Genomic DNA, 27930 nt, shown 5'->3' on the forward strand with positions numbered 1-27930 from the left:
GTGTGTACAAGTGAGTGTCTGTGGCATGGCTGTGGTTCAGACTGTTGAATGAGTGGGCCTTGTGTAGCAGTGCTTCGGCTGCTTTCTCTCCCCTAGATCCACATGTCAGAGTAGTGTGTGTGTGTGTGTGTGTGTGTGCGTGTGTGTGTATCTCCACATGTGTTTGCAGGAGACAGCTGACCTCTAGCCACTACTACTCGCAACTAACTTGCGGAGAAACTACACACACCATTGGTATTTTTCAATTTTAGCACAAGCCAACTTTGTCAGCAGGCACAGAGTTTTCTTCTGTGCGATGAGTGGAATGACATTGTGGAGAGCTTATTGCTTGCTTCTGCTGGTATCCCTGATAACTCTGGAGGGAAATGCCCACCCACAGTGCCTGGACTACAAGCCTCCCTTCCAGCCCCCGGAGCCCCTGGTCTTCTGCAAAGAGTATGCCAAATTCGGATGCTGTGACTTAGACAGGGATAACCAAATATCCCAGCACTTCTATCAGATCATGGACTACTTTGATCACTCTGGATACATGGCCTGTGGGAATTATATCCGCAGCATTCTTTGCCAGGTGAGTTGCAGGTCATGTTTTTTTTTTTTTTTTTTTTTTTTCTTCTGTCAATAAATATCAGTAAATTACCATTTTTACTGACTTTACAGTTAGAGTAACCAACAATGTCCAGAAATGATACTGAATTTATTTGAATTATAATTAGTATTAAATAAGTGGTTTGGAGATTTAATTGAATTATTGAATCAATTAAATGGTTATATTATGTAATACAGACTGCTTGTAAACTCTAAATGAATCAGTGTTTACAGTAAAGAGGAGGTAACTTCATTGCATTAGTTGCATCATTTTTGGTTTTGGTTTGGTTTTAGAAGTCTACATGGCTTATTTATTAGCAGAAAGTTATTTCTGGGCATGGTGACCTCAGAACAAAGTTTATATGTATTAATGTGACATACTCTATCACTGTTTATGGTAATTTTATGTGGATTTAACTCATAATAATAATTCAATAAACCTACACAAGGTCAATGAAGTAACCTCAAATACTGTACACAATGGATATCCTTGTGAAAACATGTACAGCCTTTAGGCTATATATACAGTAATGTTCCTTCACAGTAATGAGAATCACCATTGTAAATAATGGGATTTTTGCTTAATTTTCATGAAAATAATGTCATAAGGCTTTTCTTTAAGCATAGAAATAGTTTCTTATTTCTTTATTTTGATAATGTTGATGACTTGGATATATTCTTTACCGGTTTCTTTTTTTTTTTTTTTTTTCTCCCAATTTGGAATGCCCAATTCCCAATGTGCTTTTAAGTCCTCATGGTCACATAGTGATTCGCCTCAGTCTGGGTGGCAGAGGACAAATCTCAGTTGCCTCCGTGTCTGAGACCGCCAACCTGTGCATCTTATCACGTGGCTTGTTGAGTGCGTTGCCACGGAGACATAGCACGTGTGGAGGCTTCATGCCATCCACTGTGGCAACCACACTCAACTCACCACGCGCCCCACTGAGAACGAACCACATTATAGCGACCATGAGGAGGTTACCCCATGTGACTCTACCCTCCCTAGCAACCGGGCCATTCAAACTAGCGAACTAGCGAACTCCAGGGTTGGTAGCTAGCCAGCGTATTTACCACTGAGCTACCCCCTCTTTACTGGTTTCTTGAGAGTCACCCATATATAGGCAATTCACAATTACTATGTCTTCCTTATGGTCTTTGTGCTGTATTCATTTCTTTAGTAAAAAAATAACACAAAACTGGAAGCAGACTGTCTGTAGAGAGAATTTTGGTACACAGAAAGGAATTATGTCAGACCACGAGTTGTTAGTTAACTTTGAGTAATGTCAGAGTTTTGCCTACTGTTCCATTTTTTAACCAACCAAAACTAATGCCTAAATTATGTACAGTAATTTCCTCAGAATACAAACAAAACCCCTCACATCACTATATCTTCAGGGCTGTTGGGATTAAATGATGATATATTACTATACTTTGTTGAGATTTCACTGGGCGTGTGGTTGGCGAAGGTTATCACCTGATTCATATGGCTATTCAGTAAGGAAGTTGTGCTCAATGATTGCATTTGTTGGGACTTTTATCCCAGACACAGGGAGCTGATTGTGTTCTATCTCCAACCCGCAGAGAAGCAAAATATACACTTCCCCTCTAACTAGTGAGAGGATATATCATATCCCTGTGTAAAGGTGGGGGGCAGAAAAGCAACTGAATATGCAACATGATCACCAAGCAAATCAACACGCTTCCTGAAATCAACCCCATTCAGCTGAATTACTGTCAAGCGACATCCCCTATCAGACTTTTTGAATCAATTCAAGTCTGATTACTTTTCACTACAGAGTGACTGATAGCATGATGTGCGAGCAACCTCCTAAACATGGGTTCTGGTCCCATGGAAACCAGTAAGTAATTATGTTCAGATAAACAATTGGGAGTGAGATTTTGCGGTTGCATTTTTAGCACAAATTACATAATACTCCAATGACGGTTAGGTTTAGAGTTTGGGTTAGGTGGGTAAAGTTAATAAAATATGCATTCCTGTTGCCTGTATTATATCATTCACAGCTAAAAATACAACTCATTTTTGGTGCCACTCTGTGGACATTTCACCCGGAAAATGGAGCACACACATGCCCATACAATCAACAACACTTCCAGCTTCAGCCACTGATCATTCTGATTTGTGAATATTGGAATTTTGTACCAAAAAAAGATAATGCGGCAATGGTTGATCACAAATTCTATAATAAGTCCTTGTGGTCACACCTTTGGATACATTTTGGTGTCTGGGGAAGCCCTTCTTGATGTTTCTGTCACGGTCCCAGTGAGTTTGTCGTTTTGTTCTGTTTGTTTTGTTATTTCTCTCACTCATGTGTCTGTCGCTGCCGGCAAGCATGATCAGTGTTTCCATGGGAACAGAACGCTGATCATGCCACTAATTAGCGTGCCAGAAGCACCTGTTTCTCTACTGATTCACTGCCTACTTAAACCCTTTGTTGTGTCATAATCTTTGCTAGATTGTTGTTGTGTGTTCAAGTAACTCGCCTCACTTTCTCTGCCTTTGTTGGTCCTGTCTATATCTGTATTGGTTGCCCATCTCTGCCCATTTGTCTGGTGTGTGATTACCTTCCAGTTTGCTGTGCGCTTGTTCTGTCTGCACACATGACTCTTCAATGGAGGATTCCTCACGGATCTGCTCCTTACTACCATGACACCTACACACGCCTACAAACACACACTTCATGGAGGATTCCTCACAGATCTGCTCTCTATCCGACCATGATGCACACACACCGACGAACTCACTCATCACCTTCGTACTGTGGTGCCAGGTTCTCCACGCTTTGCCAGCCCTACTAAAGTGATCATTTATTGTCAATAAATTCTGTGAACTGTTTGTCTGCTCTTGGGTCTCTTTGTCACTCTCTGACAGAACAATCTAGCCAGGATGGACCCAGCGGAGGAATCCACTCTTCGCTCTGCCTTGTCTCAGCAGGGAGCCTTACTGGGACGTCAGCCGGATCAGATCTCCACTTTCAACCGGTCTCTGAAGATGACGGCATCACAGCTCACTGAGCTCACCTCTGTTGTCCGACAACCCCGCCAGCCTCCCGATACCACCTATGATGCGCCCTCACTGGCTCCAGTGGTTCCCCACATTTCTGGATGCTCCAAGATCTGCCCCAATCCTCCAGCCCCATTTTCAGATGTGGCGGGCTCTTGTCGTACCTTCCTTTTACAATGTTCCTTGTACTTCTTGTTGCAGCCCTCTGTTTTCCCGTTGGAGACATTGAAGGTGGCATGCGTCATCACGCTCCTCACTAGAAGGCCCAGTGAATGGGGAACCGCCATGTGGGACAACGGACATCCCTGTTGCGCTTCATTCCAAGCATTCAACACGGAGCTCCTCCAAGTGTTTGATTGCTCGGCTCAAGGTCGTGAGGTGGCGAGGGTTTTATCTGGACTGTCTCAGGGAAACTGGCTGGTCACGGACTGTGCCATCGAATTCCGCACCCTTACCACATCTTGTGAGTGGAACGATTACGTCATGTGGGACAAGTTTTTGTGTGGGCTATCCGATGACATCCAGGATGAAATCTATACTTTGGACCTGCCTCCCCGCTTTGACGACTTGGTGGACCTGGCCATCCGAGTGGATCAGCGCTTGTCCCTGCATCGCCACCACCATTCTCCACCTGCTCGGGCTGCTGACCGCCATACCCAGTCCACTGTTCCGGCCAGGTCATCAGAATCGTGGTCCGAGGCAGAGCCCATGCAGATTGGGAGGACTCGACTTTCTCCAGAGGAGAAGCAGTGACACCTCATTCAAGGACTCTGTTTACATTGTGCCCATCCTAGTCATTTCTCCGTTTCATGTCCAGTAAAAAGACACTGCATATCAGCAGGCAGGGGGTTACTGTTAAGCGCAACACCCCTGGACAAAAACCCTGGATTATGCACTCTTCTCCCGGCCTGGCTGCAGTATGGATCAACCAGTCACGCTGTCTCCGCATTGGTGGATTCCAGAGCTGAATGGAACTTTATGGACATTGACGTGGCTTCCTAGTGGCAAGTTCCGAGGTTCCAGTTGGACAAACCAATCACAGCCCATACCCTCAGCGGCACGCCCCTGACCGTCATCACCCATTCCACCAAGCCAGTCACCTTCGTCTCTGAAAATCATTCGGAGCAGTTGTCCTTTTACCTGATCCAATCTGTAATGGCGCTGATAGTGTTGCGGCATCCTTGGTTTCTAATGCACAACCCACAAATAGACTGGTCAACAAATACTGTTCTTGCTTAGAGTTCATACTCTTTGTCTTAACTCTGCTGTCTCTCCTGTCCATTCTTGTGTTTCATTGCAGGATGAACCGGTGGATTTATCTGGAGTACCGTTGGCATACCATGACTTGAGGGCAGTGTTCAGCCGGTCCCATGCTGTGACCCTTCCTCCTCATCGCCCATACGACTGTGCTATTTATTTGCTCTTTGGCACTTCTCCTCCTCGGGGACGGCTGTATTCGCTCTCGGCTCCTGTGAGCGAGACCGGCTGCCAGAGAATCATTGATATACCTGTTCATGGCCTCCCTGAACAGATATTTCAATGATTCTCTGGCAGCCGGTCTCATCCGCACTTCCTCTTCTCCGGCAGGGGCGGGGTTCTTCTTTGTGGAGAAGGATGGATCGCTTAGGTCTCGCATAGATTATCGAGGGCTGAATGACATCACAGTGAAATATCATTATCCTTTGCCGTTGATGTCCTCAGCTTTCAAACTCTTGAGGGAGCATCTTTACAAAGTTGGACTTACGCAATACTTATCACTTTGTCTGGATCAGGTAGGGGGATGAGTAGAAGATGGATTTTAACACCCATAGGGGGCACTTTGAATATTTGTTTATGCCTTTCAGATTGGTCAATGCCCTAGACGTCTTCCAGAGACATGGTTGACCGTTTTGTGTTTGTCTATCTAGGTGATATTCTGATCTTCTCCCAGAATATCCAGGACCATGTTCAGCACATCAGGCAGGTGCTTCAGCGACTGCTAGAGAATCGGCTGTTCGTCAAGGCACAGAAGTGCATTTTTCATGCACAGTCAGTTCTGTTCCTGGGGTTCAGCGGTCCTGTCGCAGCGCTCTTCCTCGGATGGAAAGATGCATCCGTGTGCTTTTTTTATCGCACTGCTTAACTCGCAATGCTGGTGGTCCGGCTGACTTTGGACGAGTGGCGTTATTGGTTAGAGGGTTCGGGGGTACCTTTCTTGGTCTGGACTGATCATAAGAACCTAGAGTACATTCGTAGCACTAAATACCTTAACTCTAGACAGGTTCGCTGGGCACTATTTTTCACCTGGTTTGACTTCGTCCTTTCATATCGTCCAGGCTCTAAGAACATCAAGCCCGATTCATTGTCTCGATATTTCAAAATCGAGACCTCTACCATCTCACCAGATACCATTCTACCCGCCACTCGGGTGGTGGGCATGGTATCCTGGTATGTGAAGGCCAAGGTCCGTGCTGCACTACAAAACACTGCATCTCCCGCTACGTGTCCAGCGAGTCGGTTGTTTGTTCCGCGATCAGTTCGGACGCATGTCCTACAGTGGGGCCAGTAATCCAACGTTGCTTGTCATTAGGGCTGCAACGAATGATTATTTTGATAATCGATTGATCTAACAATTATTAGAACGATTATCCGTTTATTTGGTGATAATTGCAACGATTAATCATTAGCTCTTAACCGATTATTCAGCTTGTGCCCCGACTTAAAATGTTGTATTAAATGTGCTTACTAACAATAAAAAGGACAACATTATATTTTAAAAATACCTCTTAATGACATTCACTGAACTAAAGGGAAAAATACTTTTTATTAAGTTTAATTCAGTAAAAAAATTCACTGCAAAAATCATATTGTAATCAAGTGTTTTTGTCTTGTTTTCCATTTTAAATTGTTTAAAAATCCTTAAAACAAGATCTGACTTGAGAAGCAACATATAAGATATTTAGACTTGCTTTAAGAGAAAGTATCTTAAATAGAAGTGTATTTTGTATACAAGTTTATTTTTTCACTTGGTTATACTTCTGCGAGTGCAGTAAAGACAAAAAATACTTATATTCAAGATCTAAAAGTAAGTCTAAATATCTTATATGCTGCTTCTCATGTGAATGCATTTTCTTTTTTAAAGGGTTTTTAGATATTTTAAAATATTTGTATTTTTAATATTATATTCAAAATTCTCAGATAACAATGTTTTCTTCTGCAGTATAGCTGCTAAAGAAAATGTATGTTGTTTTAAAGGAGTTTCAGATATTTATATTGTAAAACAAGCCAAAACAAAAACAAACTGAAAACGTATTTTGTTGCAGTTTATAATGGGGCAAAGACTACCTCTCTCACCTTTCTGTTCACTTCAATCCATGTTTAACTAAAAAATAAATAAATAAACCTCTCTTATTAATAAAGCTGCTTAATGCCAATTTTCTTCACGATAAGAAATGCACAGTGACATATATTGTGGTTCAATAAGTCATGAGCCATCACGTTATAATCTAGCTGCAGCAAGCGCACATGAGGGGGACAAGTGTCCTCGTGACAGCGTGTGCATCAGCCGGGTGCAGTTTCAATCTCTGCCCCTTAGATCGGGACATTCGTACAACTCATAGAAGAGGCGCTGACCGCACAGAGAAATGCCAGTTTCGGAGTTTGTAGTTATTTACAAGATCTGCTTCCATATTATTTGAACTTTAATAAAGCTATAACACAATAAATATCACTGCATTTAAGATGTAATGCCGGGGTGTTTCCTTTAAAGACGCTCGACACGCAAGTTTTGCTTCAGCAGAGCGGCGATAGTGCTTCTGTATATACTTATTATGTATTTATTGCATTATAATTCAAAATACTTTGTGATCTACATCACCTGGAGCTATTTGGAAAGTTTAGAGTGCATCTGGACTGTGAGCTGTGTAATTATTCCTCTCCTCAGTCAGGCGCGAACTGCAGTGCTGCTCTCATGCGTCATTATTAGACTTTAATGTGATCTCATGTTACGTTAAATGAGATCAAACGACTATTCGATAATGGAAATTTGTTGACAATTTTTCATTGTCGACGTTGTCATTAACGTTGACTAATCTTTTCAGCCCTACTTGTCATCCAGGTTTGACTCGCACCCAGATGCTCATTAGACAGCGATTCTTGTGGCCATCTCTAGCGCAGGACGTATGCCGGTTCGTAGCCACTTGCCCCATTTGTGCGGCAAATAAGACCTCCTGTAAACACCCTGCCGGGCTCCTCCAACCGCTGTCAGTCAGTCTGTCAGTCCCAGACCCTGGTCTCACATAGCCATGGATTTTGTAACTGGTCTCCACCCTTCCCATGGCAACACAGTCATTTTGACTGGTGTGGACCGGTTCTCGAAGGCGGCTCATTTAATTCCCCTACCCAAATTACCTACAGCGAGGGAGACAGTGGAGGCAGTCATTAACCACATCTTCCACATTCATGGCCTCCCGGTCGATGTGGTTTCTGACAGAGGCCCCCAGTTTGTGTAACGTTTTTGGGCAGAATTCTGTCGAGAGCTGGGGGCTACTGTGAGTTTGTCCTCTGGGTTCCACCCCCAGACAAATAGGCAAGCAGAGTGGGCTAATCAGGAATTTGAGAAAACCCTGCGCTGTGTTGCCTCCCGTAATCCGTCTTCATGGAGCGATTATTTTGTCTGTGTCGAGTATGCCCACAACTCCTTACGGTCATCGTCTGTGGGTTTATCACCCTTCCAGTGTAGCCTCAGTTACCAGCCCCCTGTGTTCCCCACCCAAGAACCGATGTTCAGGTCCCGTCCACTCACGCTTTTATTCAGAGGTGCCAGCGCATCTGGAAAGCCATCAGAAAAGCCCTCATATGTACTGGCACTCGTGTTAAGAGGTTAGTGGTCCGGCACCAGTCTAAGCCCCCAGCTTACATGTGTGGTCAGAAGGTCTGGTTGTCCTCCAAGGACATTCTGCTCTGACTCCCCTCACGTAAACTGGGTCCCAAGTTTATCGGGCCGTTTCCCATCGCTAAGGTCATTAGTCTGATGGCGGTCCTTCTCAAATTACCTCCTTACATCAAACACATTCACCCCGTTTTCCATGTTTCCAAGATCAAATCGGTTTTACGTTCTAATTTGCATACCACCACACCTGTCCCACCTCCTCCACGTCTAATTGAGGGCTCTCCGGCGTATACGGTCAAGAGAAGGGGCAGAGGGTTCATCCTGGACCGCACTCTCACTGATCAGTTCCACCTCCAGCAAGGCAATCCTGCTGGGGACGCCTCACGGTCCCGGTGAGTTTGTCGGTTTGTTCTATTCGTTTTGTTATTTCTCTCGATCATGTGTTTCAGGCGCTGCTGGCATGCGTGATCAGTGTTTCCATGGAAACGGTGATCATGCCACTAATTAGCATGCTAGCAGCACCTGTTTCTCTGCTGATTCACTGCCTACTTAAACCCTTCGTTGTGTCATGATCTTTGCTAGATTGTTGTTGTGTTCAAGTAACTCACCTCACTCTCTCTGGCTTAGTTAGTCCTGTCTCGTGTATCTATATTGGTTGCCCATCTCTGCCTGTTTGTCTGGAGTGTGGTTACCTTCAGTTTGCCGCTTGTTCTCTCTGCACACATGACTTTTCAACGGAGGATTCCTCATGGATCTGCTCCTTACTACCACGATGCATACGTACACCTACGAACACACTCTTCATGGATGATTCCTCACAGATCTGCTTTCTACACGACCACAACGCACACACACCGACAAATACACTCATCGCCTTCGTACTGCAGTCGATGCCGGGTTCTCCATGCTTTGCCAGCCCTGCTGAAGTAATAATTTATTGTCAATAAATTCTGTGAACTGTTCCTGTGCTTTTGGGTCTCTTTGTCTCCCTCTGACAGTTTTTTTTTAGATTTCAATGTTATCAGGGAACAAACAAAAACCAGATACAGTTTAAATGTTTGTGTTTCACACAGCCTTTCCTGTTAAAGAGAGTTGAAATAATGTCTCTTCTCAGCTCCTGTTTCTCAGTTTGTAATTTCAGCATAGAATATCTTTAAGGCAAAGCTGTAACCTCATAATTGCTTAATTAGTGACACTCACAAACGTACAAGCTAATGGAATTTGAGGCCCGTTAAGTGGAACAACTGGTGTTGATGAGAGAACAAACCCTGGAACCATCTGTTTCAGAATGAATTCCATGTGGAGTTTGATAAATCAGAGATTCTGATTTCCAGCAGAGGATCATCATTACAGAACCATATAAACAAAATAATGCAAAAGAGGGAGAAAAAAAGAATAATGCAATGATTGGACAATAGAAAGAAAGTATTGAAGGACAATAGGACCAGAGGGTATATGCATGATAAAAATAAACAGTGCATCTGAAGAAAAGAGAGTGCAGGAATTGGTGCTTTTCCCTGCATTGTTTACAAAAGGAGACATTTAGAGATGCACTCTGAAGTGTTTACGATAAACCTGCAACATGGTCACATCACATAGGAAATCGCCATGTTAGTTCAGAATGTTTGTCTGCCTAAAGTCGGACACAATGTGCTGAATTCCGGACAAATGCCACCATGCGGCGGCTGTTCATGCCCTGAAAATTGCCCGTGCTGTGCCTTTGACGTCACATCCCAAATACATTTCCAAAGAAGTAAGTGAAAGAAGGAGTATATTAATGTAATCATTACTCAGAAGTTTCCAAAAATCAGACATGCTGTGCCTTTGACATCACATCCATTCAAAAAAGTCATAAAAGAAGGCAGTTCTGTTCTCAGTAATGTAGAACTGCAGTTCTAACTTTGGACAATGGTGGGAGTAGTTCAGAAATTTGGAAAGTATAGAATGAATTTTGCTGCCTGTTGCCAATTTTCCTGTGAGATCAGTCTAAATCTTGTCAGTGAAACAATAGTTTAAATATGTTTGGATTGTCAATGTGACACCTCAACTAATTATATGCGAAATGCAGTATATCAGTCAAAATAAGACGAAAGAAAAGTATGTCTCATTGACAGCTTCTACTAGTCATCTGAGCCTGGACAGCACTCCTTGATCTGAAAATACAGGACTGACTCTCTATGGTCTCCCTGATTAACTCAATGACCTATTCATTTTTACTGAGCCTGAAAACTACAATTAACTTTTGCTGAGTCAATTGTTTCCTTGACATCGTCACTCAGTCCAACTTATTTCAACCCCAGGTCTTGAAAAAACCCTATGTTTTTTCCCTCCAAGCACACCAAGACTCAGAACAGGATGTATAACCCCCCCCCCCCCCAAATCAAATGTCATTAGAAAAACTTGGAATATTATTCATTCACGTCTCGGCTACATTACAATCGGTGGCGGTTCAGGCTTACTTGGTACCCTAGGTGAGATCCGATGTAGAGCCTCCCTTAATATCAACAACAACAACATGAGAAACAGATCAATATTTAAGTCCTTTTTATAGCCTATTCTAAATCTCCACTTTCACATCTGAAAGTCACATTTGATGCCTGTTTAGTTTCACTGAAAGTGTAAGTGGAGATTTAGAGTAAAAAGGGACTTAAATATTGATCTGTTTCTCATCCACCTCTATCATGTCCCTTCTGAAGACATAGATTTAACCACTGGAGTCTTATGGATTAATTTGATGCTGCCTTTATGTGCTTTTTGGAGCTTCAAAGTTCCGACCAACATTCACTTGCATATTATGGACCTACAGAGCTGAAATATTCTTCTAAAAAATATTCATTTGTATTCTGAAAAATAAAGAAAGCCATGTTTCTGGAATGGCATGAGGATGAGTAAAAGATGAGAGAATTAGACAATGATATATATATATATATATATATATATATATATATATATATATATATATATATATATATATATATATATACTGTTGATCATGATTATCTTATGTTTGTTCCAAATGTAAGAATACATTATGAACATTCATAATCTTAACCATATAGAGTCTTTAAGGCTGAGTAACCTGTCAGGAACTACTCGGGGCACCTTACCCGCATCACGATTTTACGAGTTCTCTGCGGGGGCGGGGTGGCTCGATTTGGGGCACCTTTCTCACATCGCAATCTTTCAGGGGCGGGGCGGCACAGTTCAGGGCACATTTTCCCATTGCGATCTTGCAAGATCTGTTGGGGGACCCTGTGGTGCCTCCCCAGAGAGCGTTGCCTACATCGCCTATGCCAGGATCTGCTACTGATTACAGTGTCTGTAATGTTTTACGAGTGAGTTATCCCATAGATCCAAATCACTTTAGGTCCATTATTTGATAAATGTCATTATAGTAATCTCAGATGATTTCCAGTCCAGAGCTGGCAGTTTTGTTGCCTAGGCTGGCCCAGTCCTCCAATGGGTGTGGCGTTGTGGCTAAGACTTAATGAGGGTTTGGTTGGTCCAAAATGTCCAGAGCTACTGTATTTATAGCTAAAACGATCATCACCAGCTGCTGGATTGAACCGTGGGATCTCGACTGCAGAGAGGACGTGCAGAGTGCCACGTTTGCCAGACTATGGGAAGGAGGAGACGGACAAAAAGGCTTACACAGCCAAATGAAATGTGCTTAAGCTGAATTGACTATCTGAGCGATTATAAGATTAACTTGAAAATCAGTGAAGGAGTATTGATCATAGTAGCAACTCAGTGCTCATATTAAAATGTAACTGAATATTACTTCACAAAGCTTAATTTTTAGTGTCCTGTAGTAATCTTGATCTGTCTCTAGGAAACTTTCCCACTGTCTTACATTTCAATTTATGTATTTGTAAACACTTTTATCATAAGCAACTTACTCTGCATTCAAGGTATCCATTGTATCACTATGTGTTTCCTGGGAATCAAACCCATGACCTTGGAGTTGCATGTTCTACCAATTAAGCTATAGGAAATCTACAGTTGAGCTACATCATTTAATCACCCTCATGTTGTTCCAGACACATTTGACTTTATTTCTTCAGTAGAACACAAAAGGATATTTTCAAGAACATTGTGATCGCTGATTTCCATACAATGGCAGTGAATAATGTCTCACTTTAAAACTTAAAAAAGCACAAAAAACGGACATAAAAGTAGTCCATGCAACTTCTGTGTAATAGAAGTCTAAAGTCTAAAGGCATACGATCACTTTGTATGTTGAACAGTCTGAAATTTAAGTCCTTATTCACTCGGAATCAGATCTACTCATGAAAAGCATGAATGGTTCTGCTTTGGTTCTGACGTGAACTATTAGCGTCTGCGTACAGTTGAATGCGAGCCTTTCAAAGTATACTTAATTTGGCTGTCCACGCATACACAGGAGGTTGGCGCATACACACTAGAACTGATTTGAGAAACTGGACTATTTCTCCTCAGGAGTTTAGACACATACAGATGCCTTTATAGTCCTCCAGACTCGAGTTATACAAATGCAGGTATCTCCTGACCTCCTCACACATGCGCTCTTGATGCGCACATTTACTGTTGTTATCTCCATATTTGTCTCGTGTTTAGCAGCGATTACATCTTCTAGCACTTCTTAGTGACAGCAGGCTCAAATGTTAGTGTTGCCACCTTGTGGACCCACTAATTAGTGCAAATAATTTCAGGCACATTCTGCACATTCAAAGATGCACAGTTAGAAAAATCGGACTGTGCGCGTTCAGTCCTTGAGCACTCTGCTAATGACAAAATTTGCGTAACGCATCCTGAGCGTCCACGTCTGATCGAAGTATACTTTGGGCTTAAGCCAAAATCAAATATGGCAACATGTCAGTAACATCGAACCTCATTGGTTTTTGGACATTTCATGATCAAAAGTCATGATGTCAAGAATCAGTTATAACCAGTGAGACACAAGAATCAATAATTTATCAGATATTCTCTTATAAATTAAGAGAAAACAACCTCAGCGGTTTTACCATTGGAGAAAGCAAAACTTTCAACTGAATTTTAAGATATTAAATCACAGTTTGTGAATACCATACAAATGAATGGGCAGAGCAGTAAGATAATTCCTTCCTGTCGCAAAGCTATCTGTGACTTATCTTATAAAGCAAAATGTTTTCATTGTAAACTCCACACTTAGGTTACTCCAAAATTATTATTTAATGAAAAACATGTTGTAGATTAGCGGACAGGCAGTCAGTGAAAAGCTGTTTCCTCACAAAAATGCATACTGAAGCACTCAAAAAGAACGGCCTCTTCTCTCCTTGCTGGTGTGTCCTGCCGCATTACGCTTTTTTTGGCTAACCTTGAAGGCTCACCCAGGGGGAGAGGCTCTAATGTTTATGACACTTTTGAGAGCTTTTTTAAGCTTTAAAGTGAGGCACTATCCACCCACCAGGGCTTGACATTAACACCCTCCCACCCACCAAAGTGGCGGGTAACTCCATCACCCTTACTAGCCACATGGCGGGTAGCCGCAGCCGAAGCAAAGTTAATTGTATTCATCTCATGTCCAGCGTTTTATAAGCAGTAAATATGCTTCTCATAACTGACACGCCTATCTCAGCGGGGAGAATGAAGCGTGGTTTCACGCGAACCACCGCAGCGCACATCAGTGTGCTCCAGAGATAGAACCATAGCTCCTGGACAGTGCAGAGCAAAAATTGCGTGATTCAGTCGGGCTTCGCTATCGCGGCGGGCGGTGGAGAACACAAAACTTATGTGACTCATTTGAATTCTACAAAGAACATTCTAGTAAAAAGCTCTATCCACAGTTTCCCTGAGCAACCACTGGGCTGCGCCATGATGATTGTAATTGCCTGTTTTCTGTTTCTGGTCTCGAGATGCTATGTAAATCTATCCGAAACCAGAGATTTACACAGAGAACAACAACCATTTAAGTTGTTTTGGAGCAAAAATTAACTTGTGCAGTTGTTGGCTGTCATAACAACTCAAAGTAGTTAATGATATCAACATAATTAACCTCGGACCATAGCTTCATGACATCTACACACTAAGGTGAGGCACTGTCAATAAAAAAACGGTCATCTCGACTCTGTGAAGTATCAGCACTATACAGCCACATGTTTTTTTGACCATTTCTACAAATGTAATAGCTTACACATTACATTACCACTAAGAATATAGGCCGATGTGAGTGAAAACACTGGAGACTGGAAACTGAAAATAGTCGAATCATGGAACACTTCCGCATTCAGGAAAAAGGTGGATATGGATGAAGTAGAACCACTCAAACTGCTGACATTATAAACAGCACTGACAAGGTAAAGAGATAAAAGTGTGCACTGCATCAACATTGGTTACAAGTTTTTTAAAATACACCTCATCCAAACTAAAATGTTTTTACTGCAGTAACACTAACTGGTAACGGGTATAGCTGCATATTAAATCGATTAGGGTGAATCTATAAGACTTCATTTTTATAATTAATAATTATTCTGTCATCATTCAATCACCTTTATCTTGATCCAAACCCTTAGGACTTTCTTCCATGAATGGAAACAAAAATATTCATGTATTTTCTATTTCCTTTCATGGAAAAAGATGCAATGAAAGTAAATAGTGACTGATTTTAATCTACCTAACATCTCCATTTTATTATCAATTTTGTACTCCATAGCAGGGTTGGATTTAGGCATGGGTGACATGGGCAGCCGCCCGGGTGGCATCTTGCTGGGGGCGGCACGATGTGCCCACACAAAAAAGTGGGTGCCCTGAAGTCCACCAGTCATCTCATCTCCAATCACCCACAACCCCCAGCCACAGGTTGTCTCGGGTTCAGTACCGCAGTCCGCTCCCCAGTCATCTGTCCTCTGTGAACCGTGCTCTATTTCGGACTAAATTTCCAGTGTGAAAGCCCCTTCAGAATGGTTAAAGGGGGTAAAATCTGGACTTACATAGACCAATGGACAAATTATTGACAAAGTTAACTGGTCATGTTTGCATGTTTAGAAATTATAAAAGATGACTTAAATCATTAGGCTTGTGTCCTGTGAATTCATATCATTCTTGTTCAAATAAAATGTCCAAAACAAATGCATGCAGTTACAGTCTCCAGTTAGTTTCATCACTTTTTGTGGGATGGGGAAATTTGGCCAGTGAAAATACTGAGTGGCTAGTGACTTTGAAATACCACTAGCCACAGTGGTCGGTTAGCCAAAAAGTTCATGTTCAGCCCTACTATCCACTGCTATTTTACTGTAAGTCAATCAGCGATTGCTGAATTCTTTTGTGTTCAGCAGAAGAAAAAAAGTCATATTGGTTTGGATGACATGAGGGTGGATAAATAATCACAGACTTCTCATGTTTGTGCTAACTATTTCTTTATATCACATTATTGAATAAATCTCCATTTAGTTCTCCATATTTCAGGAATGCTCGCCATATTCAGCTCACCTGTATGATGCCGAAGATGCCAACACTCCAATGCGGGAGCTTCCGGGTCTCTGTGGGAACTACTGTAGTGATTACTGGCTCCATTGCCGTTATACTCTCAGTCTTCTGACCAATAACAATGAAACTTATGCTATTGAGGAAGACCAAACTAAGTTCTGCAAACATCTGGAACTGAAGGATCCGGAGTACTGTTATCCAAACGTCCTCTCCAACGATGAGCTCAATGCAAACCTGGGTGATGTTCAGGCAGATCCGCAAGGCTGTATTCAGTTATGCCTGGAAGAAGTTGCAAATGGTCTTTGCAATCCTGTCGCAATGGTTCACGCAAATGATGGCACTCACCGTTTCTTTGTCGCAGAGCAGCTGGGTTACGTGTGGACCTACCTGCCGAATGGCTCTAGAATTGACAGGCCCTTCCTGAATCTGACCAAGGCTGTTCTAACATCACCTTGGGCAGGGGATGAGCGAGGGTTCCTTTGCATTGCCCTGCACCCTAGTTTCACAAAGGTGAAAAAGGCCTATGTCTACTACTCTGTGTCTGTGAAGAAGCAGGAGAAGATTCGCATCAGTGAGTTCACCTTGTCTGATGCAGATATGAACATGCTGGATCACTCCTCAGAAAGGTGAGGAGAGGGGACTGCTAGTCAATAAAAAGGGGTCAGCCCAAGGCTAATACGACACAGTTAGCCATCTCAGTTAATGTGTTATGAACTAACATTAGCTAACAATGAAAAACACTATTTTGAACACTTCATAATATACTATTAATGCTAACAAATATAACTTTATTGTAAAGTGTTACCAAATTAATTAGCAACAAATTAATTAGAAGATTCATGATTTTCAATGATTTTGTCAATAACTGAAATACAGAGATACTATTTATGCCAATTTTGGTTCACAGGACACTTTTAGAAGTTATCGAGCCTGCATCAAACCACAATGGAGGTCAGCTGCTGTTTGGGTTAGATGGCTATCTGTACATATTCATAGGAGATGGTGGCAAAGCAGGAGACCCTTTTGGAAAGTTTGGAAATTCCCAAAACAAGTAAATAATCCTTTATCTTTCTTTATATTACACACTTGTACTTGTGTTGTTGCTGAGAATGTTTTCAGAATGAACTCAGAATACAATGGCTTTTTTCATTAAGTGCAATTTCAGACTTGTTCCATGAGTACATGGGTCAGCGCAAGGGTCACTTCCTGAGATGGGATGACAAAATAATCATTAGACTGACCAAAACAAAATTTTTGTTCAAGACCACAGTATGGTCTGTGGATGAAAATAATGTTAATGTTGAAAGAACTGAGGATAACACATTTAGCCTCATTAGCTTATTAGTCAAATACATTAGACCAATGCTGTGAAAAGGGCAATGATTTATGTTTACTTTAAAGAGCAAGCAGATCTAGGGCATACATACCTGTTTTAATAACTCTGAATTCAAGGTTTCTGCTCAGTGATTAGTATACAGCTTATCATGGCAATAGCTTTTTACTGTTTGCATTAGAGGTTTAGCCTTGTAGTTGAAGATCTACTAAAATCTAGTTAAAGCTGGTGCCAATTGGTCTATAATACCAAGAGAGAGCTATCCATTAGCATTCCCATTTGTCTCAATGATGGCTGCTTGGCTGGCGCATACCAAAAGTGTAAAATATATTTTTATAATCAAAAGCAAAATAGCTTAATGTGACTTTGGCTTTTAGACTCTGACAGTTTGGCAAACATTTGCCCCAGTGGAGTAATGTATATTCAGCCAGACAGACACACAGCTTCAAAATATTAGCCTTGGCTCTGCCACTCTCCATTCGCCATTAGGAATGTTTGATACCACTTATTTTCTTTTTGATACAATACCAATTATTTCAAGTCCAATATCGTCTATACCGATACCAATACTGGTAAAAAAAAATTATTTTATTTTTTATTATTATTGTTTATTTTTTTTTTTCCTTGGGATAAAATGGGTCATTTAAAATATAATTTTTAGTCATTATTTAAGTCATTATTATTATTATTATTTTACATTTGCGAGCCTAAACAGAAAATTAGAAGTCTGTTTTGTTTACCCTTACAAAAATTAACCATGGTTTCACTACAGTAACTATAGTTTAACCATGGGATTTATTTAAACCATAGTTACCACACAATTAACAATGGTTACTACTACAATATTACTGTAGTAAAACCATGTTTTCAGGCCAAAAAAATAAATAAAAAATAAAATAAAAAAAACCTGGTTACAACAATATTACTTTATTAAAACCATGGTTAACTATTTTTTTAAATTACTTATTAACAACAATTACAAATAATTATAAGAAATAAGAAATGTCACCTTTAGATATGTTGTTATTTTAGCATGAATTTACTCCTAAGCAGTGGTAAAGTAGTGTCTAAAGAGTTGGGCATACTGTGAATTTATGAAAGAGTCTGTCTTGCCAGTGCCATCAGTTGCACTCCCACAGCTCCATGCACATTTAGAGAGAATCTCTGTACACTTAAAAAAAAATATATATATATATATATATATATATATATATATATATATATATATATATATATATATATATATATATTCATAGTAAACAAATAATAATATACCTAGTTTAAATTTTATTTCTGATACAACACTTTAGGATCAATCCGCCCAACCCTATTCCCCATGTGGCATGAGCAGATTTTGCAGTGCCTATATATATATATATATATATATATATATATATAATAATTATTATATTTATCGGTAATATATTTAATTATAAATTAATGATAATAAAACATATAATATATATAAGTTTTATTTTTATTTTTGTCAATATCAATGTTATTTTTACCCTGAGACCCTGTTCATTTCTGACCCTTGTCCCACCCCAAAGTCACGCCATTGGTTGAGCAATGTCTTAAGCAATTGTCTGGCCCAGTTGGACCACTCAAACAAACATATTGCAATCCTATTGCGTATGATTGACTTACTTATATATATAATATTTACTTATATTTATTTACTTATTTACTAATTGGTGGTACATGCTCATGTAGAGATTGTATTCAAGTTTTCTCAATTTGAAAGTTCTAATTCTGTTTATTCTGTAGGCTGTTTTGTAGCATAGACAAATATAATAATATTTTTTTTTATTATAATAGACAATAATTTATTGGAGATATATATATATATTATTTTTATTTTTTTATTGAAGTAGGTATGTTTAAATATACAGTATGTTTGATATTGCAAAGCTTATTGTTGAAATATTTGTTTGCATATATTACAGTAGGTTTACAGCATGTCAGAAGTTTTTATAATTAAACAAATATTGCTTTTAGGTGTTGGTTTGTTTCTAGAGGTCCTTTTCACTTCAGATGAAAAAGAATAAGCAAACAGATAAGCTGAGTTAAGGACCATCCTAAGTCAGGAGTATAGCATCATTTCTATTTGCGATAGGGAAAGTAAGCAAGAGGCCTCTTCAAGACAGGTCAGGCCCATACCAATGTTAATATTGACACAGGGCTTTGTGGGCTATGAAGGCTAGCGAGAGGTTAGAAAGGATGCAGAGAGAGAGAAAGAAAGAGAGCACAGATGACACTACTGTTTAAAAACTACCGGGATCTGAAGGCACAATATTCAAATTTTTCTGATGTCAATATAAAACCCTATTCTTATGTTTTATAAATGGCTCTTTGTGCAACAGAGTAATAATGTATAGTATAATTATTGCTTGTTAAGAAAACCTCTCATTTACAACTCTTAATAAAAAGCTATTATGCAAAAACAAACACTGAAATGATTTACAGGTCCACTCTCCTTGGCAAGGTCTTGCGAATTGACGTTGACAACAATGACTATGGCGCCCCCTACAGTATACCACCAGACAATCCGTTTGTGGGAGAGAAGGACACAAAGCCAGAAATCTATGCCTATGGTGTGAGGAACATGTGGAGATGTTCCATCGACAGAGGTGACCCAATCAGTGGCCAGGGGCAGGGCAGAATGTTCTGTGGGGATGTTGGGCAGAATAAATATGAGGAAGTGGACCTCATCGAAAAAGGAGGGAACTATGGATGGAGGGCAAAAGAGGGCTTCTCCTGTTACGACTACAAACTATGCTCCAACTCTTCACTCAGTAAGGATGCTTGTCAAATTAGACCTTTTTGGAGACAAATCCTATTTCATTTAGTTTTCTCTCATTTAGTTGTTGGTCTGGTTCTAGTTGTCTTTTGGAGAGGTATTTGAGGGTAAATACAGTGGCCCCAATTGGTATTTGGACATTTAGGTCATTTCACTGTATTAGATCAGGAAGTTTCAACTTCCGACCCCAAAAATGACATTGAAGTGAAGCCATACACCTCATGCAGTTCATAAAGTTGGCTGAGTGCCTTCCCTCGCGATAGCCATCGTACCTCGATATGAAACAGCAATGCTTTATGCTCCGAGCCTATCGCATTGCAAAGGGTGGCTTGCAATCTGCTGTTTGTTGGACAAGATTTTATGTGATTAACTATTTTGATTGCACTTTTGAGAACACTGTTAAGCTCAGGATCAAGTGATCTGCTAGATAGAGACTCACTATGTACAGTATAATACAGTGCATAAACTTAACATGAGGAGCCACTTTTAAAATCTTTGCCTTGAGTCCCTTGATTTTACATACCATTACACCCATGCCATCCGTACATACACCAACGCAGTTATACCATGAAAGTCCCATCTCTCTTAATTGATGTCTAGTTTGGTGAAAATGTCACTGCCTTTACAGGTCCCCTCCAACACTGAGCAGAAGAGCATATCCTCATGTAGTTTCCCTTCAACTGTGTAACTGATGAATGGCAGTAACTGCAACAAATTAGACTGATCGGTAGTTTTGTCAACCTGTAACGCATATATTTTTAGTGTTTTTAATAATGTGTTTTAAACGCTGTAACTCCCTTTCCTTTCGGCAGAAAAAGTCAATAGGTTTACTAACACAAGTAGGATTCCTTGTCCGGCACCCCACTCCCCCATCAATTCGAACACTGTGTCTTATGTTTTGTGGAAGTAGGCGGTTCAGTCGATTTCCTCAACATTTTTAGACTTCAGAATTATCCATTTGTGTGGCTGCGGTTTCCATGTGCAGCTATGTGCTGTTTGCAATGACGCACCAACCTGTCATAGCTGCAAGGGCATCATTGTGTGGCAACAGTTTAAGAACCACTGTGTTAGATAACTAAATATTATACCAAGTGGCATCAGCAAATAAATGATGACCTTTCCACAAATCTAACTTAACTTTTCTTATCTATTTTTGCAAATACTTTTAACCAAATTGACCAAAAGGTCATTTTCAGTTCCGCTCAATTTCACACAAATGTCCTAACAGAGTTATCACAGGTGTAGTTCATCACATTCAGACATGTTATACTAATGTTTTATGAAAAAGTGTTCAAATACTTTTTGTGTTCATTTTGAACAGTATATATCTATTGTTTTATATTTTAAAACATAACATATTTTAAAAAAACATTTTTTATGTTTGGCTAGAAAAGTGTGCTTGTGCTATCTTTCTTTCAAATAAATGTCACTTAATATACTTTTTGAGTAACTGTATCTTCAACCACTTAACCTAACTTTTCCCTGAACAGACTTGTTTTCCTTTTTTATTTAGATGATATCCTTCCGATTTTTGCTTATCCACATAAAGTCGGCAAGTCTGTAACTGGCGGCTACATCTACAGAGGCTGCCAGATGCCTAATCTTAATGGTCTGTACATCTTTGGGGATTTTATGAGTGGGTATGTATGTTTTCTATTCTTCCTGACTTAATACAAAATTAAATCATTTTACTTCATATATTATAATGTAATAATATAAATTAATAAACACAAATAACAACACAGGACTAATACATGATTTCTTTCCATAAACGATTAATCACTTTTCCATAATGAATTATTTATTTCAATAGCTTCACTATGAACAGATTCAATCAAATAACCTTCCTGTCCTATGCATCCTAGGCGACTGATGTCACTAAAGGAGAACCCTGATACTGGAAAATGGAATTATAAGGAGATCTGTATGGGCAGTGACAAAACTTGCAGTTTCCCTAAACTTATAAACAGCTACTACAAATATATAATATCTTTTGGTGAAGATGAGGCAGGTAACTTTGAGAAACAGATCAGTGTATTTGAGTGTGATTTTTTTTTACTTCTTTGCATCTATATTCATATTAGACTATTTATTTTTAGATCCATCTACATTTTAATACAAAATATTCACTACTTTTTCAGTGTGACACATTCTTACATAGATCACAGTTTCCTGTGTTTTTTAGGAGAGCTTTACGTCCTTGCAACAGGAGCGGCCAGTGCAAAAGCCAGAGCAGGAGTGGTATATAAAATAGTGGATCCATCAAGGTACACATAACGCATCACACGCTATAATACCACAGGATTTAGTCTAGAGAGATCATTCAGTTCTGTGGTGCCTGACATGCAAGTTAATATCCAGTTTATAAAACACTGTAATTATAGTTAAATTCATTATGATTTATTTACAATGTTAATTCAACAGGAGAAATCTGAAAAACTACAGGATCACAGTCTGCTAAATGAAGAGTTCACCCAAAAATGAAAATTATGTTATTTACTCACCCTCATGTCATTTCAAACTATGTTGTTATTATGGACCCTTTTCACATTTGTGGGTTTGAAATGTGAAAGTAAACTATTGCAAGGTAAACTACTATAGCGGTGGATGGGAGACCACAGCAAATATTATTTTAGCGATCCCATTTGCTCCAACAGCAAAAGAAAAACTCCACTATTACGTTTCCACAACTTTCTAAAAGAGGGAGAAATAGAGAGTGGTGGATTATGTGAGTTAGAAGAGAGAAAGGTGCCAAATTTACTTTGAATTCCTTAGAAGCTGTAGTAGAAACCCCACCGCAGCAGTGGTAACTAGGTTTATTTTAATGCTAGTGTAATATAACAAAGTATAATGTTATAAATTTACATTAAATAATTTATTAAAAGAAATTAAAATATAAAAAAAGTTTTCTTGATTTATGCTGCTAAATAAGGTGGAAACGTGTCATCTCAGTCTGTGAAAAGACTCCATTCCTGTAAAAAATACAAAAGGAGATGCTCCTGAAGAATCTTCATACTGCTCTTTACCTTACAATAAGTGTTTACCGTGACCACATCTGTCAAACTCCAAAAAGGACTAAAAATGGCACAAAAGCACCATACAAGTGGCAAAACAACTTTATATTCCAGAGGAACTGAATTAAATTTAATCAAATGTAATTTGCAGCTGCCTTTAGGTAACAAAATAATAATATAGCATGGAATATAAAGCATGAGTCGTATGGTCTACTTTAATGGCACTTTTCTGTGGCTTTTTTGGAGCTTGACAAATGTGATCACTATGAACTGACCTTTTTAAAATAACCTGTTAAAAAATTATCCTTTGCGTTTCATGGAGAAAATAACAACATACAGGTTTGGAGCAACCTGAGGGTGCGTGAATAACTACAGAATTTTCTTAAAGGGAAAGTTCACCCAAAAGTGAAAATTCTCTCATCATTTACTCACCTTCTTGCTATCCCAGATGTTTATGACTTTCTTTCTTCTGCAGAATACAAACAAAGATTTTTGGAAGAATATCTCAGCTCTGTAGTCCGTACAATGCAAGTGAATGGTGGCCAGAACTTTAAAGGTCTTATGTTTTTATGGTTACTGTCCATGTAATCATGGTTTTACATTTGCATTTGGCAGATGCTTATCCAAAGCAACTTACATTGCACTTATTACAGGGACAGTCCCCCTGGTGCAACCTGGAGTTAAGTGCCTTGCTTAAGGACACAATGGTGGTGGCTGTGGGGATTGAACCAGCAACCTTCTGCTTACCAGTTCTGTGCTTTAGCCCACTACGCCACCACCACTCCACTTTTAACTTTGGTTACTATGATCTTAATGCAACAACCCTGTTTACCCTTCCTCCTCCACTGGTTCCATCCAGCATCATAGACTCACTAGTTCTGTCCAGCATGATGGCCCCTTCTCCTCCGTTGTCTCCACCCAGGACATTAGCTTCTCCTCCTCCTTCTGAACAGCCGGTACCCCTCAAATCACCGGCTCGACCATCGGCCACGGTGACTTACCAGACAAGGGGATCTGTTGACCCTCCAACTCCGCCTTGGCCCTCCGAGCCCTCCGACCCCCTCTGCTCTGCCCTCACCCCCTGAGACTCCTCCTCCGACAGCTCTGCCTGCCCCATCTCTGGACCTATCTCCAGCTCCACCATCGGGATCTCAAGTCCCCACACCTGCTGCTCTGCCTCTGGATCCGCCCTCTAAGTCTCCACCTCCTGCGGCCAGGCAGCCTGACCCTGTCCCTGCTCTGTGGCTGCCTCCCAGGCCTCCCGATCCTGTCCCCGCTCTGTGGCTGTCCCCCAGGCCTCCCGATCCTGTCCCTGCTCTGTGGCCACCTCCCAGGCCTCCCGATCCTACCCCTGCCCTGTGGCCACTTCCCAGGCCTCCTGATCATCCCCAGACTCCTCCCTGCCCACCTGATTGTCTGCCAGTTCCTCCTGAACCTCCTGATCATCCCCTGGATCCTTCATCATCTGCATCTTCCTACCCTCCTCTTTCATCTGTGGGCACCAGGAGGCACCCTTTAAGGGGGGGTTATGTCACAGTGTGTCACCGTTATGTTTCCAAGGACTCTTATTTTGATATAGTTTTTGTCTTCTGCCCTCTGTTTTCCATGAACTACATTTCCTACAGTGCACTGCCCTCATCAGTGCACTGTGGGAAATGTAGTTCATGGAAAACAGAGGGCAGAAGACAAAAACTATATCTGTTCCCCATCATCCTCACCTGTTCTCCATTCACTCATTTACTCCTGCTTGTATAAATACCCTCTAGTTTTGTTCCATCTTTGTCAGTTCTTGTTTGTTGCTACGAGTTCAGTTCTTGTTTGTTTCCTGAGTTCACGTTTATTTGTATTAATATCATCATCTTCATTAAAAGCTTGCACTTAGATCCAGCGTCTCCCGTCTCATCTCAGCAAATACTCGTTACAACTGCATGGAATTGCATATAGATTTTTGTATTTGGGGCACATTGTAACACAGTGTTACAATGTGCCCTGTCGGTGCAACTAGGATTTAAACCTGGCTGGTCACTTCTGTTGGATATCTGAGAATTAAAAGACTATGAAAGATGCTAGCTAAAAGTTTGGAGATTAAAATGATACCAAGTTTGCCTCATTTTAAATAAACAGAAAAAACAGAGTTGAAAATGAACTTTCATGTGAATTTTTACTTTTGCTACTTTAAAATGAACTTTTGGCGATATCTTGCGATAAAGTTTTTTGAATTTGTCTGCAATTTTTTTATCTACACAGTGTTGATATGGAAACAAGTAAACAAATTAAGTTTCGTCGTACCAGCATTTGTGGAAACATTTAAACCATGTGTGTTACAACTAGCCCTGCATTAGTTTGTGCCCCGCACTCCCCTACCTACTTTTAAACCTACTCTAAAAGTAAAAAAAAATTCCCACAAAGTTACTCAAGTAAATGTTACAGAGTAAATGTAGCACGTTACTACCCACGTCTGCACCTCTGCGTGATTTTTGGGTGAACTATCCCTTTAAGGGAGTGAAGTGTTACTTTAAGTCTAGATGGTTTCATATGTTGAGTGCCACAAAAAGTTTGAAAACTACATAGAAAATATTCTGTTCTGATATTCTGAGTTTCAAATGCTAAAAATGGTTTGAGAATGTGCCTGACATTTGTGCTGTAGGGTGTAAGTTGTGTTTTTTTACTCTTGAATTCAACAGCTGTGAAATAAACAGCTGATCATTTTATTTTCTATATAGGAGGGCCCCTCCAGGCAAGTGCAGCTACAAGCCCACTCCAGTCAACACAAAGGGAAAACTGATTCATTTCAGCCCTAAGGAAGGTAAAGACACAGTAAATTCCCCTTATTCCCCTTGGAGGCATGAGTCCACATTACTCTGTCAATGTCTTTTCTGCTTCAGTTTCAGTACATTAATTTATCTGTTTGACATGCTTTCACAGAGTTTGTGATTAACAAAAAAGCTGCACTAACAACAACTGCCATTCCCAAGCCAAAACCAACCAAACTCAGTACAACCACAACTCCCCGACCACGAGTACCGCAAACAACTCGCAGGGTGGCTCCAGCGACCACAGTCCGATCATCTACACAACAGCCACACACGTTTCACAGTACCCCGCGGCCCAAGCCTCCCTCTTTGTCAACTCCAAGGCCTGCATATTGGACGCCTACACCCAAGCCCACTGCAAAGACCCAAAGGAGCAGACCTGGCAAACGAGGCCGAGGCAAGTCCAGGAGGAAAGGGAACCGGGGAGGCAAGTCTCGCACTGGAACGGTGAGGCTGGTCAGTGCTGATGGCCAAAAAGACCGTGGCCGATTGGAGATCTTTGTACGTGGCGAATGGGGCACAGTGTGTGATGACTTGTTTAATATTAAGGCTGCATCTGTAGTCTGCAAGCAGCTGGGATTTCCAGTGGCCATCCGTGTGGCTAAGAGAGCAGAGCTGGGGGCAGGAGGCATTGGGCTTAGCATCCTACTGGACGATGTGGAGTGTGAAGGGACAGAACGGTCTCTACTAAACTGCAAACATGCCAAAATTGATAAAAATAACTGTTCTCATGAAGAGGATGTAGGGGTGATTTGCGGCCATTATGAAAACGCAATTAAGTTGGAGAGAATGATTTGATGTTATTATTGGCTGTGTTGTTCTTATACAGCCCATTCCATCTTTCAACTGTCATTTTAAATAAAAAACTGCCTATTGTAATTGACAGAAAATAATGTTTTCTCATTTAAAGGGTTAGTTCACGCAAAAATGAAAATTCTGTTATCATTTACTCACCCTTGTGTTGTTCCAACCCCATATGACTTTCTTTCTTTGGTCGAAGACAGAAGGAGATGTTAGGCAGAATGTTCGGGACTGACTGTTTCAGTCACCATTCACTTTAATTGTATAGAATAAAGATGCATTGAGAGTGAATGGTGACTGAGACTAACAGTTTGCTCAACATCTCCTTTTGGGTTTCATAGAGGAAAGAAACTCAGATGGGTTTGGAACAACACGAGGGTGGGTAAATGTTGACAGAATAAAAATGTTTGGGTGCACTATCCCTTCTAAAAGACTAAGACTATGTCCCCATCCATTAGTCTCTTTTCTCTATGTAAAATGTCTGGAAAATTTTTTATTTCAATCTAAACTCTATAGATGTACTGTACAGAGTTAGCTACTGCACAGAAAAAAAATATTATACTAAAAAAGTGTCAAATAAACACAGGACTCACAGGTAATATTAAATCAATTAAATATTCTAATAATCAATAATAAACTTCAACACTGAATCATGCATTATTTACACTGCACTGTGAGTTGTTGACCATCTCACACAAGAAAAAGACAGTTGGATGGTGAACATTGTTTTGCCAGTTGAAAAGACAAATGTATTAATCATTATTTCATAAAATTGTTTCTTATAAAACAGCAGTGAATTTAAATTAATTAAATTCGAAAATGTGCTTCAAATATATATCCATCTAATATACCTGAGATGAAGGATTTCTCAGATCGTCCATCCATCCATCAGTCCATCCATTTCCTTATCCTACCTAGGGTCACAGTGGTGCTGGAGTCTTTCCCAGCTACCTCGGGCTGAAGGCAGGGAAACCCTGAATAGATGGCCAGTCCATCACAGGGCAAACACATATAGACAGACAAACACACTGACAATTTAATATTTTTCTCTCAGATTGTCTTTTTCAAAAACAATTCAGGTTATTTTTATGTAAATAATGCTATTTTTTCATGCTGAATGATATTGTTGCATAGATTTGTTTTTTGTTTTTTTCTCCAAATGATGATTTTATCAAAATGCAATGCTGGACATTCTTTGTGTACACTGTGTAAGAATTAAAAAATGTAAATAAAATGGTTTGCTTAATCA

General features: G+C 40.3%; 1 protein-coding gene across 1 annotated transcript; it reads left to right on the forward strand.

Moving 5' to 3' along the window:
• LOC127456424 (HHIP-like protein 1) lies at nucleotides 1-27930 on the forward strand. The gene is made up of 9 exons (XM_051724905.1): nucleotides 1-568; nucleotides 15900-16546; nucleotides 16828-16971; nucleotides 19720-20048; nucleotides 21567-21693; nucleotides 21919-22064; nucleotides 22239-22320; nucleotides 25791-25873; nucleotides 25993-27930. Exons 1-9 carry the CDS (start codon nucleotides 296-298, stop codon nucleotides 26676-26678), a joined length of 2517 nt encoding a protein of 838 aa, XP_051580865.1. The 5' UTR covers nucleotides 1-295; the 3' UTR covers nucleotides 26679-27930.

This window comes from Myxocyprinus asiaticus, chromosome 18, assembly GCF_019703515.2.
Source record: "Myxocyprinus asiaticus isolate MX2 ecotype Aquarium Trade chromosome 18, UBuf_Myxa_2, whole genome shotgun sequence".
NCBI lineage: Eukaryota > Metazoa > Chordata > Actinopteri > Cypriniformes > Catostomidae > Myxocyprinus > Myxocyprinus asiaticus.